The sequence below is a fragment of the Manis javanica genome, chromosome X (assembly GCF_040802235.1).
Source record: "Manis javanica isolate MJ-LG chromosome X, MJ_LKY, whole genome shotgun sequence".
Classification (NCBI taxonomy): domain Eukaryota; kingdom Metazoa; phylum Chordata; class Mammalia; order Pholidota; family Manidae; genus Manis; species Manis javanica.
The window spans coordinates 110,466,617-110,479,179 of record NC_133174.1 but is presented as its reverse complement, the minus strand read 5'-3'; the positions used below and the strand labels follow the sequence as shown (position 1 = coordinate 110,479,179).

The following is a 12,563-nucleotide window of genomic DNA, read 5'->3' as shown; positions in this document are numbered from 1 at the left end:
AGTGAGAGATTCCTAAATCAAACTTTTCTGTTATGGGAGGTTACTGGGAAAAGCACACTAAACAAGAGTAACGTTGTGAAGCAGATTTGAGTCCACGCCCTCTCCTTTGATAACAGTTTCTAGGGATTTAGAGAGCCCTCTTCCTGGTGTAGCATGGGAGACACACCTGCAAATGGAGATTTCCCTTATCCATGTAAATGTCCCTTCCAAGGGGCAGCTTCTATTCAGTTTTCAGAGCTTCACCTGTGCTTTTTTCTTTAAAAATAACCATTTAAAATAATCAATATGCCAAAGAGGGTATTTGAGGAGATATATTTTGCTCCCCTTCAGTGTGAATGAAGTCACTTTAGGCTTTCATTAAAACAATTAACTGCAAGAAATTAAAAAACTTGAAAGTATAGTTTGGGTTTTTTAATGATGTGTTGTATTCATTCTTTTCTTTTTTAAGTAAACAGGTGCTTTGAAATCATTTCTATGAGATACAATTTCCTAATTCTGTAAGAAGAACAAAAGTACTTCTTTCCTGGTCTGAGAGGGAATTAACCTTCTTTAAGGCCTCCAGAGCTTTTTCCCTTCTATACCTTTTACTGCTTCCACTAATTCATAGGCATACAACAGATGCCTAAAATAATGGTAATATCGGGAGGATAGATAGTTTGTGTGTGTTGGGAAAGGGGTATGAAAAGAGGGAAAGTGAGTTCTACCCTGTTCAGCCCTGTTACCTGCAAAGGGAAGTGGGAGAGAAGGATTTAATTAGAACCCACTGGTCAGCAGCGATGAAGGGCGAGGGCAGGGCAGGCCAGGGGAAGACTTTATGTCCAGAACCTTCTTTGTCTAATATGCCCTTTTGTATATAAGTGATAATGGTAGTATGACAATACAATCAATTCCTTTTTCTTTCGACTCACATACTTGAGAATATTACTGACTCACAAACTGCCCAAACTGGAAAGGATGTTTAGAGATTACAGGAGAACCACATATTTTGGATTTTCTGAGAAAGTCTCACTTTCCGAGTTTCTGTGCCATTGTTCTACATGGCATAGTTCATGGAGATGAGTAGTAATTTCATTTTGAAACCTGATTACTTAAAGTGTGCGTGAAGAAAATAGTAGTAAATGCTATATAGTGTTTTTGTAACCATAAATGTTGAACATCATATTAGCAAAATACAGAACACTCTTCTAAAGTATTGTCATTAGTTTTCAGGTTTTACTTTATGAAAAATTGCTTTTTACTTTTAGTCTTTTAAAATGCTTGGCTTCCTATCTAATGGAAGATCTTTCCTTATCTTATAGATCCTGAGACTACTCTGAAAGGTGTTTTTACCCAATTTATTATCTACTGAGAAGTCCACCTTTAGTGACATTTTAACACCATAGGTAAGAAAAGTTTATGAACAGGAAAGTTCTGTTTTTCTTTGTGATTTTTTAAAGTCTTTTATTTACTTTTTTAAGATAATGGTCATTAGAAGTGTGGATTGCATTATGGTGGAAATTTAGAGCTAATAGTATTGTATGGTCATTTTAAAACTTCCCAGGGATTTGAGAAACCTGAATTTGAATTCCAGTTCCATGGTCCCTCAGAGCTTTTGTTAACTAACAAGAAAAGGGAATAAGAATATTTACCTCATCAAGCTGTTGTGAGGGTTCAGGGAATTTATGTGAATCTGAATTCATGTAATGTAGTGCCTGGCACAAGTTGTTGATTGGATGAATTTATTAAAGTACTATTTTGAGTGCCTTACTGTGTGCCTGAGACTGTGGTAAGTTCTAGAGATGACAAACACGGCTGTGAAAAAGAAGTGGCCCAGCTCTCTTGAGAGCTTCTCTGTACTGAGTAATAGGCTTAGTGGCAAAAAAGATGAGGTAGCAAGTAGTGTTTTAACTTCTCATAAAAATGACTAAAGGGGATAAAATCAGAATCTCAAATTTGTGTTTTACATGGTCTGTGAAATTTAACACATAGAATACTTTTCTGAAAGGGCAACACATTTAGGGCAGTGAAACTATTCTGTTTGATACTTCAGTGGTGGATATGTCCTTATATATTTGTCAAAACTCATAGACAGACCAGCACCAAGAGTGAACCTAATGTAAACTGTGGACTTTGGGTGATAGTGGCGTGTCAGTGTCGGTTCATCTTCGGTAGCAAAAGTGTACTAGTGTGGTGGCGGATGTTGGTAACAGGAGAGGCTGTACGGGCAGGGGGTATATGGGAACTGAATTCTCTGTACTTTCTGCTCAATTTTGTCTCAATTTTTAGAACTGTTCTAAAAAGTAAACTCCTTAAGAAGATAAAAAGCCAAAAAAACAAAGCCAAAAAAAAGGCAACTCATAATCATTTTCATTTCCTTCTGTCCAAAAATTAATAGGTTTGTATTTGGGGATTGTCCCATTGTGGTACAGGCTTCCTTCCTCTATTGCAGGGCTTGGTAAAGTTTTTCTGTAAAGGTTCAGGTCATAAATATTTTGTGCCAAGAGGCAAAATCAAGAATATTATATTATTATACCACAACCTTTTGCTGACGAAATTCACACTGTAACAACAGAGTGCGTTCGCTTTAGTAATACAGGTCTACTGATGAGAAGAATGGTGTTCTTTTTTTGTTCTGGGCTATTTCTCTTAACTGGGGTTTCAGAGTTAATGTGCATTATCATGAAAATTCACTGCTGCAACACACATGTTTATCTTTAAAAACTGTACTTAGCTTTGGGGACATCCAGGAATAAGCAGTGATCCATATTTAGCCCACAGGCCACAGTTTGCCAACTCCTGCTGTGTTGGTTAAACAGGAAAAAATGGGGCCAAACTGGAAAGGGTGTAAACTTAAATAATGCAAGTTATGTTCCCAAGGATGTGTTTATTAGCACACGCTTGTGTCTATTTCTGAGTTAAAGCCAAATATAATTTGTTTTAGTTGACTCCTATAATGGGAATGATTGATAGGTATTAGTATGCTATTTGAAAACCAGTGTTTTCATAGTGAATGATTTTGAAGTGGCTTAATGGTAACTACGTGAGGTGATGGATGCGTTAACAAACCTTATTGGGGGAATCATTTTGCAGTATATACATAAATCAAATAAATCATCACTGTGCACTCTTCAAACCAACACAGTATTATATGTCAATTGTATCTTAATGAAAATAGAAAAACGGAAGTAGCCAGAGAGAAAGAAAGACTTAATGGGAAAGTTATATTTTACACGAATCTCTGATCACATAATTTTGACTTGTAATTTTGACTCCTATTAGCGAGAATTTTTATTATATATACTTCCTGTCATTGCCGGTTTCCTTGACCCTTCTTTACACTCTTTGAACATAATGTAAGAGTTTGTCCTTGAAAGGAAGATTCAGAAGTATATTTTTTATGTATAACTTTTCATAAATGATGACTTGTTCTCTTTATTATGGCCATAGCAACAAATATGGGACCCTATTCAGATGGTTTTAGTACTTTGTATTTTTGTTTATATTATCCCTAAGCTGAGAATTTCTTACAATATTTTCATCACAAAAATTTTTTTGAAGTCTTAAACTTTTTTGCTTTCTCCTTAGATCCTCTTTAAATGGATGAGATGGCCACCACTCAGATTTCCAAAGATGAACTTGATGAGCTCAAAGAGGCCTTTGCAAAAGTTGGTGAGTATTTTTTTTTGTGGTGTAATTATAGTAAAGCAATCTTTATTTGGCCCTAATCAAAGTTATTTCTCTGGAAAAATTATATGAATGGAGTTGCAAACCTTACAGCAAGATAGTTAAAACTGACAGGATAAAGTTTCAGAAGCCACACTGTATTTATTAAACTGTATTATTTCTAATTACATCTAGTATCTAATATGGTCACAGGTGTTTAGTCCACGGTCCCAGCCCTTAACTGGGGACTGCTGTGGCTCCTGAAAATTTTAGACAAATTTTGTATTATTATAGTATTTTGTGTATCCTATTTTCCTGAGGAAAGAGCATTTGGAAATTTCACCATATTCTCAGAGATGTACGACTCCTGAAAATGTGAAGCACCATTAGATCATGTTTTTCCTTCCCTATTTAGCTTAGCCTCATTGCCTTTCTCATGGATCTTCTGGGCTTCTGGATAATGCACCCTGTTCTGCCTTCTCATATTAACTTAAGAGCATCATGTAAGATGGGAGGCATAGCAAGCCATTTGGCCTATCCTTTAACATCATACAACGTGTCTTAGAATTTAACAACTATGGAAGCCATTTATAGTATTTATATTCAAAATTTCAGTGGTCAGATCAGTAGAAGATAGTGAGAAAATAGGGCAAGAACTAATTCTTAATGTATGTACTCACATGAGTCAACAAGTGCTTAGAGAGGTAGGCTATTACTATTTGGTATCTCCTTGATTAAAGGGCATGCGTTAAATCATGTTGATTTGTTACTTTACTCAGAATTGAGTCTTCAACTTGTGTTGAAAGTCACATTAGTGAAAAGTGATGAAGCATACATGTCTATTCCCATACATTTGTGATCAACATTTTCTGTGGACGCATTTGTAGAAACAGTATGTATGTCCTGGAAAAAAAATGACCCCCAGGGTGACTATTCATAATCCCAGTAGAATTCTGACTAGAAAAAAATTGGTTAGTTCTGAATCTAACAGAAGTGTGTGTGTGTGTGTGTGTGTGTGTGTGTGTGAAAAAGGCAGTTAATTAACTTGCCATTGATACTACTTAGTATAAGAAGAGTACTACCCATCTGATATTAGATTGATTATGAAAGACAACAGGTGAAGTCCTGACTGCAAGATTTTTAAAGTCTCATTCTGGAGAGAGATATCCTTATAATTGTTTTAGGGTTGCATTTCCTTTGAACCTTGTTTTATTTCTATTCATCTTTCAGTGTTGGGGACATCCAATTTGTTCCTTTATAAATAGCATTTGGGGGTAGGGACATGACATTATTGCCTTTGTTAATCTCAAGGCCTCACCTTCTGAAATAAATATGTAGTGTTGAATATAGCCTAGTTCTCATGTGCAGCAACTTGGAAATGTTTGTGTGCTATATTTTTAAAAAATTGAAGCTCATTTGTTTACCTGACAGGACTGGAATACTTTTATCTGTAAAAGAGTTTAATTGCTCCTTGGAAGCTTAATGATATCAAGGAGGTTGACCGGTTATCTCCATGGAGGAAATGGTGTTTAAATTGCACTAAGTCAGGAATCAATTAGAACTTGCACTGCAAGAAACAGTCATTGTGAAACTGCTGTCTTATTCAAAATCATACATCTGGGAGGGTTTAGGGTAGGCAGACAGCTTCCCAAAGGCAGGAAGGAGATTGGACCATATGTCCTACTGAAGTCCCTTTCAGGCATATATTCCTAAAATACAGACTCTTACTACTCTACATGCTGTAAATAGGAATTCTGGAATCCAGATTTTTTTCTGCCTGTTCTGCATGTTCTGGGTTTTTTTGTATTCCCTCCTCAGTAGCTGGGTCAGTGTTGCACACAGGTTAGCTTCTCTTAATTGATTGAATTCCAAGGAATTATGCAGTCTTCATGTACTAGGACTTCGTCATTATCACCTAAACTAAAAGGGCCTTTGTCATGAAGATTTCCACCATAGTGTAATTCATTTCTAAAGGTTTGGGTCATTACCTTGTAGCTGTAAAATTTCTGTAAATTTCTCAGCATAATAAAGGCTTGTGTATAGTCTTCCTTTGAGAAAATTGTTTAAAGACCCAGCTGAATATTTTGAGTTTCTTTTAAAACCTTTGTAGTTTTTAGTTGTTAGTCACGAGGCCCTCAGGCAACTGTCAAAGGTGCTAATGGAAATGCTTTCCATTCAGTTTTTCATTCAGGGAAACTTGATTTTAAAAACAAGCTCTGTAAGTTCTTTTCCTGTCAAGGATAATTCTTTCTTATTTTGGGGGCAGTTGGAGAAGGTAGGGAGGACTACTTTGTCTCAGTTCAGTTGTGACAAAATATGGAAATCATTATATGATTTTCCCCATCTACTAACAATAATAGCCTTGATTATCTCTTTAGAAATTCAGCAAAATCATAGTGTCTGGAGAAAATCTCTGTAATTACCACTAATCACAGGTTTTGTTCAATCAATTAATAGTGCTTTGAAACTCTCTTTACTAGCAATAAATCGAGTATTAGGATTTAAAGTTCTCTTTTCATTCACTTTCTGCACCTGCTTGGTGTTAAGCTCCAAGCAGTATGTTTTCATTTAATTATTTTAATTTTCTCAACATTTTTTTTCCAGGATTTTCCACTGGGATATCAGAAGCCTTGACTCTTGTTTTTTTTTCCTTATAATGTTTTTGTTTCAATTAAATGTTGCAATTCTAACTTCTGTCTAAAAAAATAGGTAAAACTTTTCAGAAAACTTCTCAGAAGTAAATATTTTACCAACTAGAAAATGTCTCGTACATTTTGAGGCTTTAATCTTGTTATGGAAGCTAGAGTTCATTTGGATGATCATAAAGATAAATTTATGTAGTATAAATCTCTCAGATTGGCTTTAGTCCTGCAAATACTGATCTCTGACTTCTTTTTCTCCTAAGCCATCGTTACTGAGCTTTTGAAAAACATGAATTCGGCACTTTTGAAATAAGAGAATAGTGGGATTTTGTAAATGACTAGAAATAGTGTGAGTATATTCCTTTGAGGCTGCCCACCAAACTCAGCCAAAAAGTTTTGGTTATGGTAATTGTAGCTGTACCAGATTTTCTCATCTTAGGCATTTGAGTTGTTTCAAAGTACTTGATATTCTCTTAGATAGAAAAGCCCCATCAGGATGATGCCTCAAAAAGCATGGTGGAATTTACCTGTAGTATTCAGTAAAACTACCAGTGCATATTTGTTTAATTAAAACTTAAAAATAAAAACTGTAGCCCATCCAAAAAAATAAACTAAGCAGTACTCTTTCACTCGACTTCTGGTTAATTATTGGTGGAGTATTTGAAATGAAGGAGGATGGCAGCAAGTGGAAAATGATGGCCAAGCTGCTGGCAGTTTTGCATTGGAAAAGGATTGATAGATGATGCTTTTGATTTTGCCTTGTCTCAGCCCTCTAACTTTGTCCAGTCCTTAGCTGTACTTGACTTCCACCTTTGGGGATCCACTGTTAGGACGAACTCTTAGGCAGCGACCTCTATTCTACCCTTAGCAAGACTCACTAAATTTCCTCTTATATTTCCTGGAATAAGCTACCCCAAAAGGTAGTGACTGTGAAAGGCAAAACCCATTTTGAGTTAAACATCTGGAGACGTTTAGTAGCCCCCTTTTCTAAAGTTTTAATGCTTAATGAAAGCTTGACTTTACTGCTTAGATTTTAGGATGGAATATAATCTAAATTATTCTGCACAAGTCTTGTGGCTAAGTATTTTAAGTCAGTATTTTGTGTGCTTTCATGGACATTCAAGGTTTTATGTGTGTGTAAAGCCATTATTGTTAGACATACAGATTTCTTTTGTTAATTTTGTTGTAGTGCAAAAAAATTGTGAAATATATTGATTAAACTAAATGGAACTTTTAAGCCCAGTGTTTGTGAAAGGATGTACATCTGCACTAGATTGGTTTTCTTCTTTAAATCCTAATGAGCATTGTCCATAGTGGGTTAGCAAAGAGGTTGCATATGTGTTGCAGATGAGGACACACATATGCAACCTCCTTATAAAGAAAGATACTAGATTTAGACAGATTCAAGGATGTTTAAAGCAAAACACACATACACACATACAAAACCTGAGGTCAAAGGAAATCCCTGTCTTTCTTATTGTCAGGTTTATATGACAGGGTAGCACCCCAAAAGATGTGTTTGAAGTGATAGATTGCACTCCATAGCACCTGGACATGGGCAGTGTAAAACAGCAGCTAAAATCAAAACCACTTGAATTCTGGCTTAGCTTTCTCCAGACAAGTACTTAAAATAGCTTAAATAACAGGATGCAAGGGGAGGGAAAACATTTCCTTTTAAGGATATGTATTCTTGGTGTGATTCAAAGTTCTACAGGAACATGGATGTATAATAAGTTTATTTACTTTAAGGTTACTTGGGGGAGAGTGTTGGGAGAGTTAACTGGCATTTAAAATAAGGCTTGGTGAAAGATCAAAATGAGGTTTCTTTTAAAACAGAATGCAGATGTGAACATACATGTGTCATCAGAAAGAGAGAGAGCACGCGCACAAAGGGAAGACAGAATCTGTTGTTAGAAACAGTTGGTTCCTTTCTGATCAATTCAGCAGCCAGTATGAAAGACAGGCCTCTCTGATGCAGCACTGGGAGCCTCTTGGTGATTTCTTTTTTAAGTATAGTGATTTTTCTTTAAAAATAAGAGCACATGGTCAGATTATTGAGATTTACCTCCTTACTTTCTATGGGAATTTTGTTCAGTGAGTAGGTGGAGTTTTCTTTTTCCTGCTGCCCATTCATGGCTACACACACTGACCATATTTTTCTGAACTAAAAGGTTGAGACACGTGCTTCCAGAAACATTGAGAATGCTCTAGGTAATATAGGCTGTATGATAATTTCTACTTTATCAGGAGGTTGAAAATATGATACTGGAATAGAAGTCTTCAAAATGTAGAACCTGTTCCACCCTGTGGCAATGTGTAATGAAAAAGTGGCAAATGAGCCAGAAAGGGGTTCCAGAATCTTGGCAGCTTAATGAGAAAATAAAAGGACTGCCATCATACCAGGAGGTTGTGATTTTAGTTTCCATTTGTTAAAACTGTTTTCAATCCAGGGCTCTGTTTTTTTGGGTCAGTTTATTATTAAATTCTCATGTTTATGTCAAAACTAAGAATAGAAAAAGTTCACCATCAAACGTAGTTTTGAGCTCCTCGTTAATAATGTCACTGATGAAATTTCTAAAATGCCATTATGCAATCTCGTTTTCTAACCTTCTAAAACACAGCACTTTAGATCTCTGATATTAAGGGTGTGGTGGGAGGGGGCAGGGCTGAGGACTGGAAATAAAAATTAGCATAAAACTCTTAAAAATAATTGCACCCTGTTTTGTCTTTCAAGTACTTTGCCAGCTGTGAGATTTTGTAAAATTAATTGCAAGGCGCCTTTTTAGGCTCCCTCTGCCTTTTTATTGAAATTCAAATTGTTTTCAAGAGAGGTGATTTAGGATCTCTAACAAAAGCTTGCTAGAATTTACTAGTACTAACACTAAATGCCTTGATTATGGGAGGTAGTGTAAGCTAGATCTACTGATAAAATATAGAGGTACTAGAAAAATAACTTTTAAAGTATATAAAACTAGATGACACGTGTTCAACAATTCTTTTCTCATCTCAGGAAAGGTATAAGCTCGATATTCCAAATGACTCAACAGTTTTAAAAGGATTTTAAAGCTACCATTTCAAGTAAGAAGAGGTTCTGTCTGATCGATTCCTGTATCTTTGGCCTGTAGTTCAGTGCCTGCCACAGAGTCAGCACTCAGCTTGCTCTGAAGAGTGACTCACGCTGAACAAGTGCACATGGTATTTCTTAATAAAGTCAAAGCAAGTTTCTACATTTAGAACAAGAGAGAGGTCCTGACCAGACAGCCGTCACTGGTTGTCTACTTGGTACTCCTTGGTGGGTATGTTCACTTGGAACACCAAATTACAGATCTGAAGGTTGCTGGGTGGGGACAGGATGAGAACAAAGGGAATGAGATTGAGTGTTACTTAAGGGCTATTTCTGTCCTTAGAGTTTCCTGATGAATTGCCATTCAGTCTTTTAGTGCTACTTTTGTATTTTTGTCATTGCTGTCTGGTTGGTTTTGTTTTTAAAATGCTCATTAGATCGGAGCACTCTTTTCCTGGTTAATACTTGAGAATCAGTGATTCTACAAAAAAATTTTCCCATTGCTCATTATATGCAAGGTATTGGGGTAGGAGATAAAAAGATTTACAAGAATCCTTATCGAAACATTTGCAACCTAATAAGGAAGATGGTTATGTAATGACAAATTCTTATCCCTCCAACCCCGTTTAAAATGTTCCTGTCAGTCACTAAAAGTATCTGTTAGTACTACTACCCTTACTTCAAAATGGAGTTGCCGCATGTGGTTATTTTATGTTACTTACATGTTAGGGTGGCTGCTTCCTGCCATTTTTTAATCACATCAGTGAGCTGTGTTCTAAGTAATGCTCCAGAGGTATTTCAGAGAGCTTTCTCAAAAGTGGTAGTTCTCCCCATTGCCTGCGCCTCTATTCTACCCATTGCCAATGAACTGCCGGATAGACCAGATTCTCAGTGCCTTAGTCAGTTCCACGTAGCTTTGAATTCATAGTTAGTTCTTTGATGTTTATTTAAAACATCTCTACCTCCTGCTTCTGTTGTATCAATGAGAATACAAAAAACAAGTAAGAACCTGTTACATGCTAGTTCTAAACTGGAGCCAATGATAAGATTAAATTATGCTCAGATACATCATTTCAGAAGTCAGGGAAAAGTACAATACCTTTAGAAAATATTTTTCTATCAGAAATTGCCAAATGGACAGTTTTGGCAGTCACGAGGAATAAGCTACCTCCTTTTCTAAAAATACCATAAAAATGAAGGAATGTTGCATTTAGATATTGAGGTGTAATACTGATCAGAATGTACTACTCTGTATTTGTTTTTAATATGTATTATGATTTTTATCTCCCACTTTTTAAAAAAAGTGTATGGGTATGATTTGTTAAGTCCTGAGTACTCAAACTTAAAATGAATGTGTTAGAGCCAAAAAGGAACGCTTACAGGTCATTTTATCCAAAGCACTCCTTTTACAGATGAGAAACATAAGACCTGCCCTCCGACCTCCAGCGCACACACACACAACTCCCACACACAACTTACGGCAATCAAAACTGTCCCCAGGGCTAGGGAGGGGGCAAATAGCTCCCAGTGTAACCCCTTTCCCTGCTTTATTTTTCTTCATAGCAAGTAAGATTTTATTCTATTGCATTATATTTTATAGTCATATCACATGTTACATGTTCTTTGCTTATTAGTTGTCATCAGATTGTGAGTTCTTGGACAGCCAGACTTTCGTTGTTGGTGGCAGTAACCCCAATCCCAAGAACAGGGCCTGGTACAGTTTTTAAGTAATGTATCAAATAGAGTAACTTTTACAATATGTTTTCTTGGATGGTGCTGTGGTCATCTTGAGTCATTTCTCTATTCAGATTGCTTCCTTTTATTACAATAATTGAATTTATATTTGAAAACCAGTGGGTACCTGAGGAATAAAAAACGTTGCTGAACAGTAGGTATTTGAGGTTGCTGGTGGAAGTCCAACTTTCTTTACTAAAAAAAATATACCCAAATGATCAACCCTCAGGACATTAGCCCTCTTCCCCAATAAATTAACTTTTGGTGATTGATCAGGGTTTTTCCCATTTTTAACAGTCTCAGAATAAGCATCATCTACATAATTCTCTTAAGCTGCAATAGCACAAAAACTAAAAGGTTTTTTATAGAGTCATGTTAAACATTTGCATTACTCAGGACTGCATTTACTTTTATGAAGTCTGTGTTTGTCTTGGATTAATGTTTATTTAAATTAACTCATGGAAAACATTGGTACTGATGAGTGTACCCTAATTTCAGGTGTGCTTTGTAATATAATGAGCATTGGTTCATAAACTATTCTGTTAGCCAAATGGAAGAATAAGGGGCATAAAACTCCTAAATAGCTACAGTGGAAATTGCTTTTTACCATGACAGTGTTTTATTGGTGTATAAGCTCTTAATTCTTTTTAAAAACTCTTGTCAGCTTCATGATTTAATAATTTTTTTGAACAGCTATGCCTTTTTAATATTAGAGATGCTATTTTTAAGGAAAGCTACTTTAATACTGCTTAAGATACAGAAAAAGGTGTAAAACCATGCTCTTTTGCTAAAATTTTCATTTCCCTTTCAAACAATAAGAAAGGGAAACACTGTATTTAGGTGAATTTATGAACCTGAGACTCAGATGAAGAAAAATACTCTAAATAGGTTAACTGGTTTCTCCTAAAACTTTTTTTTTCATTCTCCCTTTTTACAAAGATCTCAACAGCAATGGATTCATTTGTGACTATGAACTTCATGAGCTCTTCAAGGAAGCTAATATGCCATTACCAGGATATAAAGTGAGAGAAATTATTCAAAAACTCATTCTGGATGGTGACAGAAATAAAGATGGGAAGATAAGTTTTGATGAATTTGTTTATGTAAGTATGTGCAAATCCACCATTATTAGAAGTAATGATTGTTCCTTTGTCTAGTGGGATCTTACAGTAGTAGTAAGTCCTATTAAGTTCTGAAGTATATATCATATTAGTACTGTTACAGCTAATAAAATTTCTCTCATCCCACCCACTAAATTAGTTCTTTTAGCTCTTAGGATATCTCAACTAAAGAATTAAGAAAAAGAGCTCTGACAGAAGGAAAGATATAACATACTGCTTGCTGTGTAAGGTGAACAGTCTCCTTTGGGGGCATCATAAAGGCCATTTTTCAAGGTGCTAAATGAATGACATCCTTGAAGTGTTCTTTCTGTCTCCCTTGGTGAACAGTGTGCTCCCAGGTTTTAATGATATACCCTGACT

At 35.8% G+C, this 12,563-nt stretch overlaps 1 protein-coding gene across 9 annotated transcripts in view; it reads left to right on the top strand.

Annotated features, from left to right (window-relative positions):
- The window catches only part of PLS3 (plastin 3), a 76,096-nt gene that overhangs the window by 39,045 nt on the left and 24,488 nt on the right, over positions 1-12,563 (top strand). For 5 of the 9 annotated variants that reach the window (XM_037001883.2, XM_037001887.2, XM_037001884.2 and 2 more), the window contains exons 2-4: positions 1,299-1,382; positions 3,565-3,648; positions 12,022-12,185. In XM_037001883.2, coding sequence (XP_036857778.1) covers positions 3,576-3,648; positions 12,022-12,185 — 237 coding nt within the window. In that variant the 5' untranslated portion in view covers positions 1,299-1,382; positions 3,565-3,575. The remainder of the gene's footprint in view (positions 1-1,298; positions 1,383-3,564; positions 3,649-12,021; positions 12,186-12,563) is intronic. The other 4 variants (XM_037001890.2, XM_037001889.2, XM_037001892.2 and 1 more) reach the window with 1 other exon arrangement.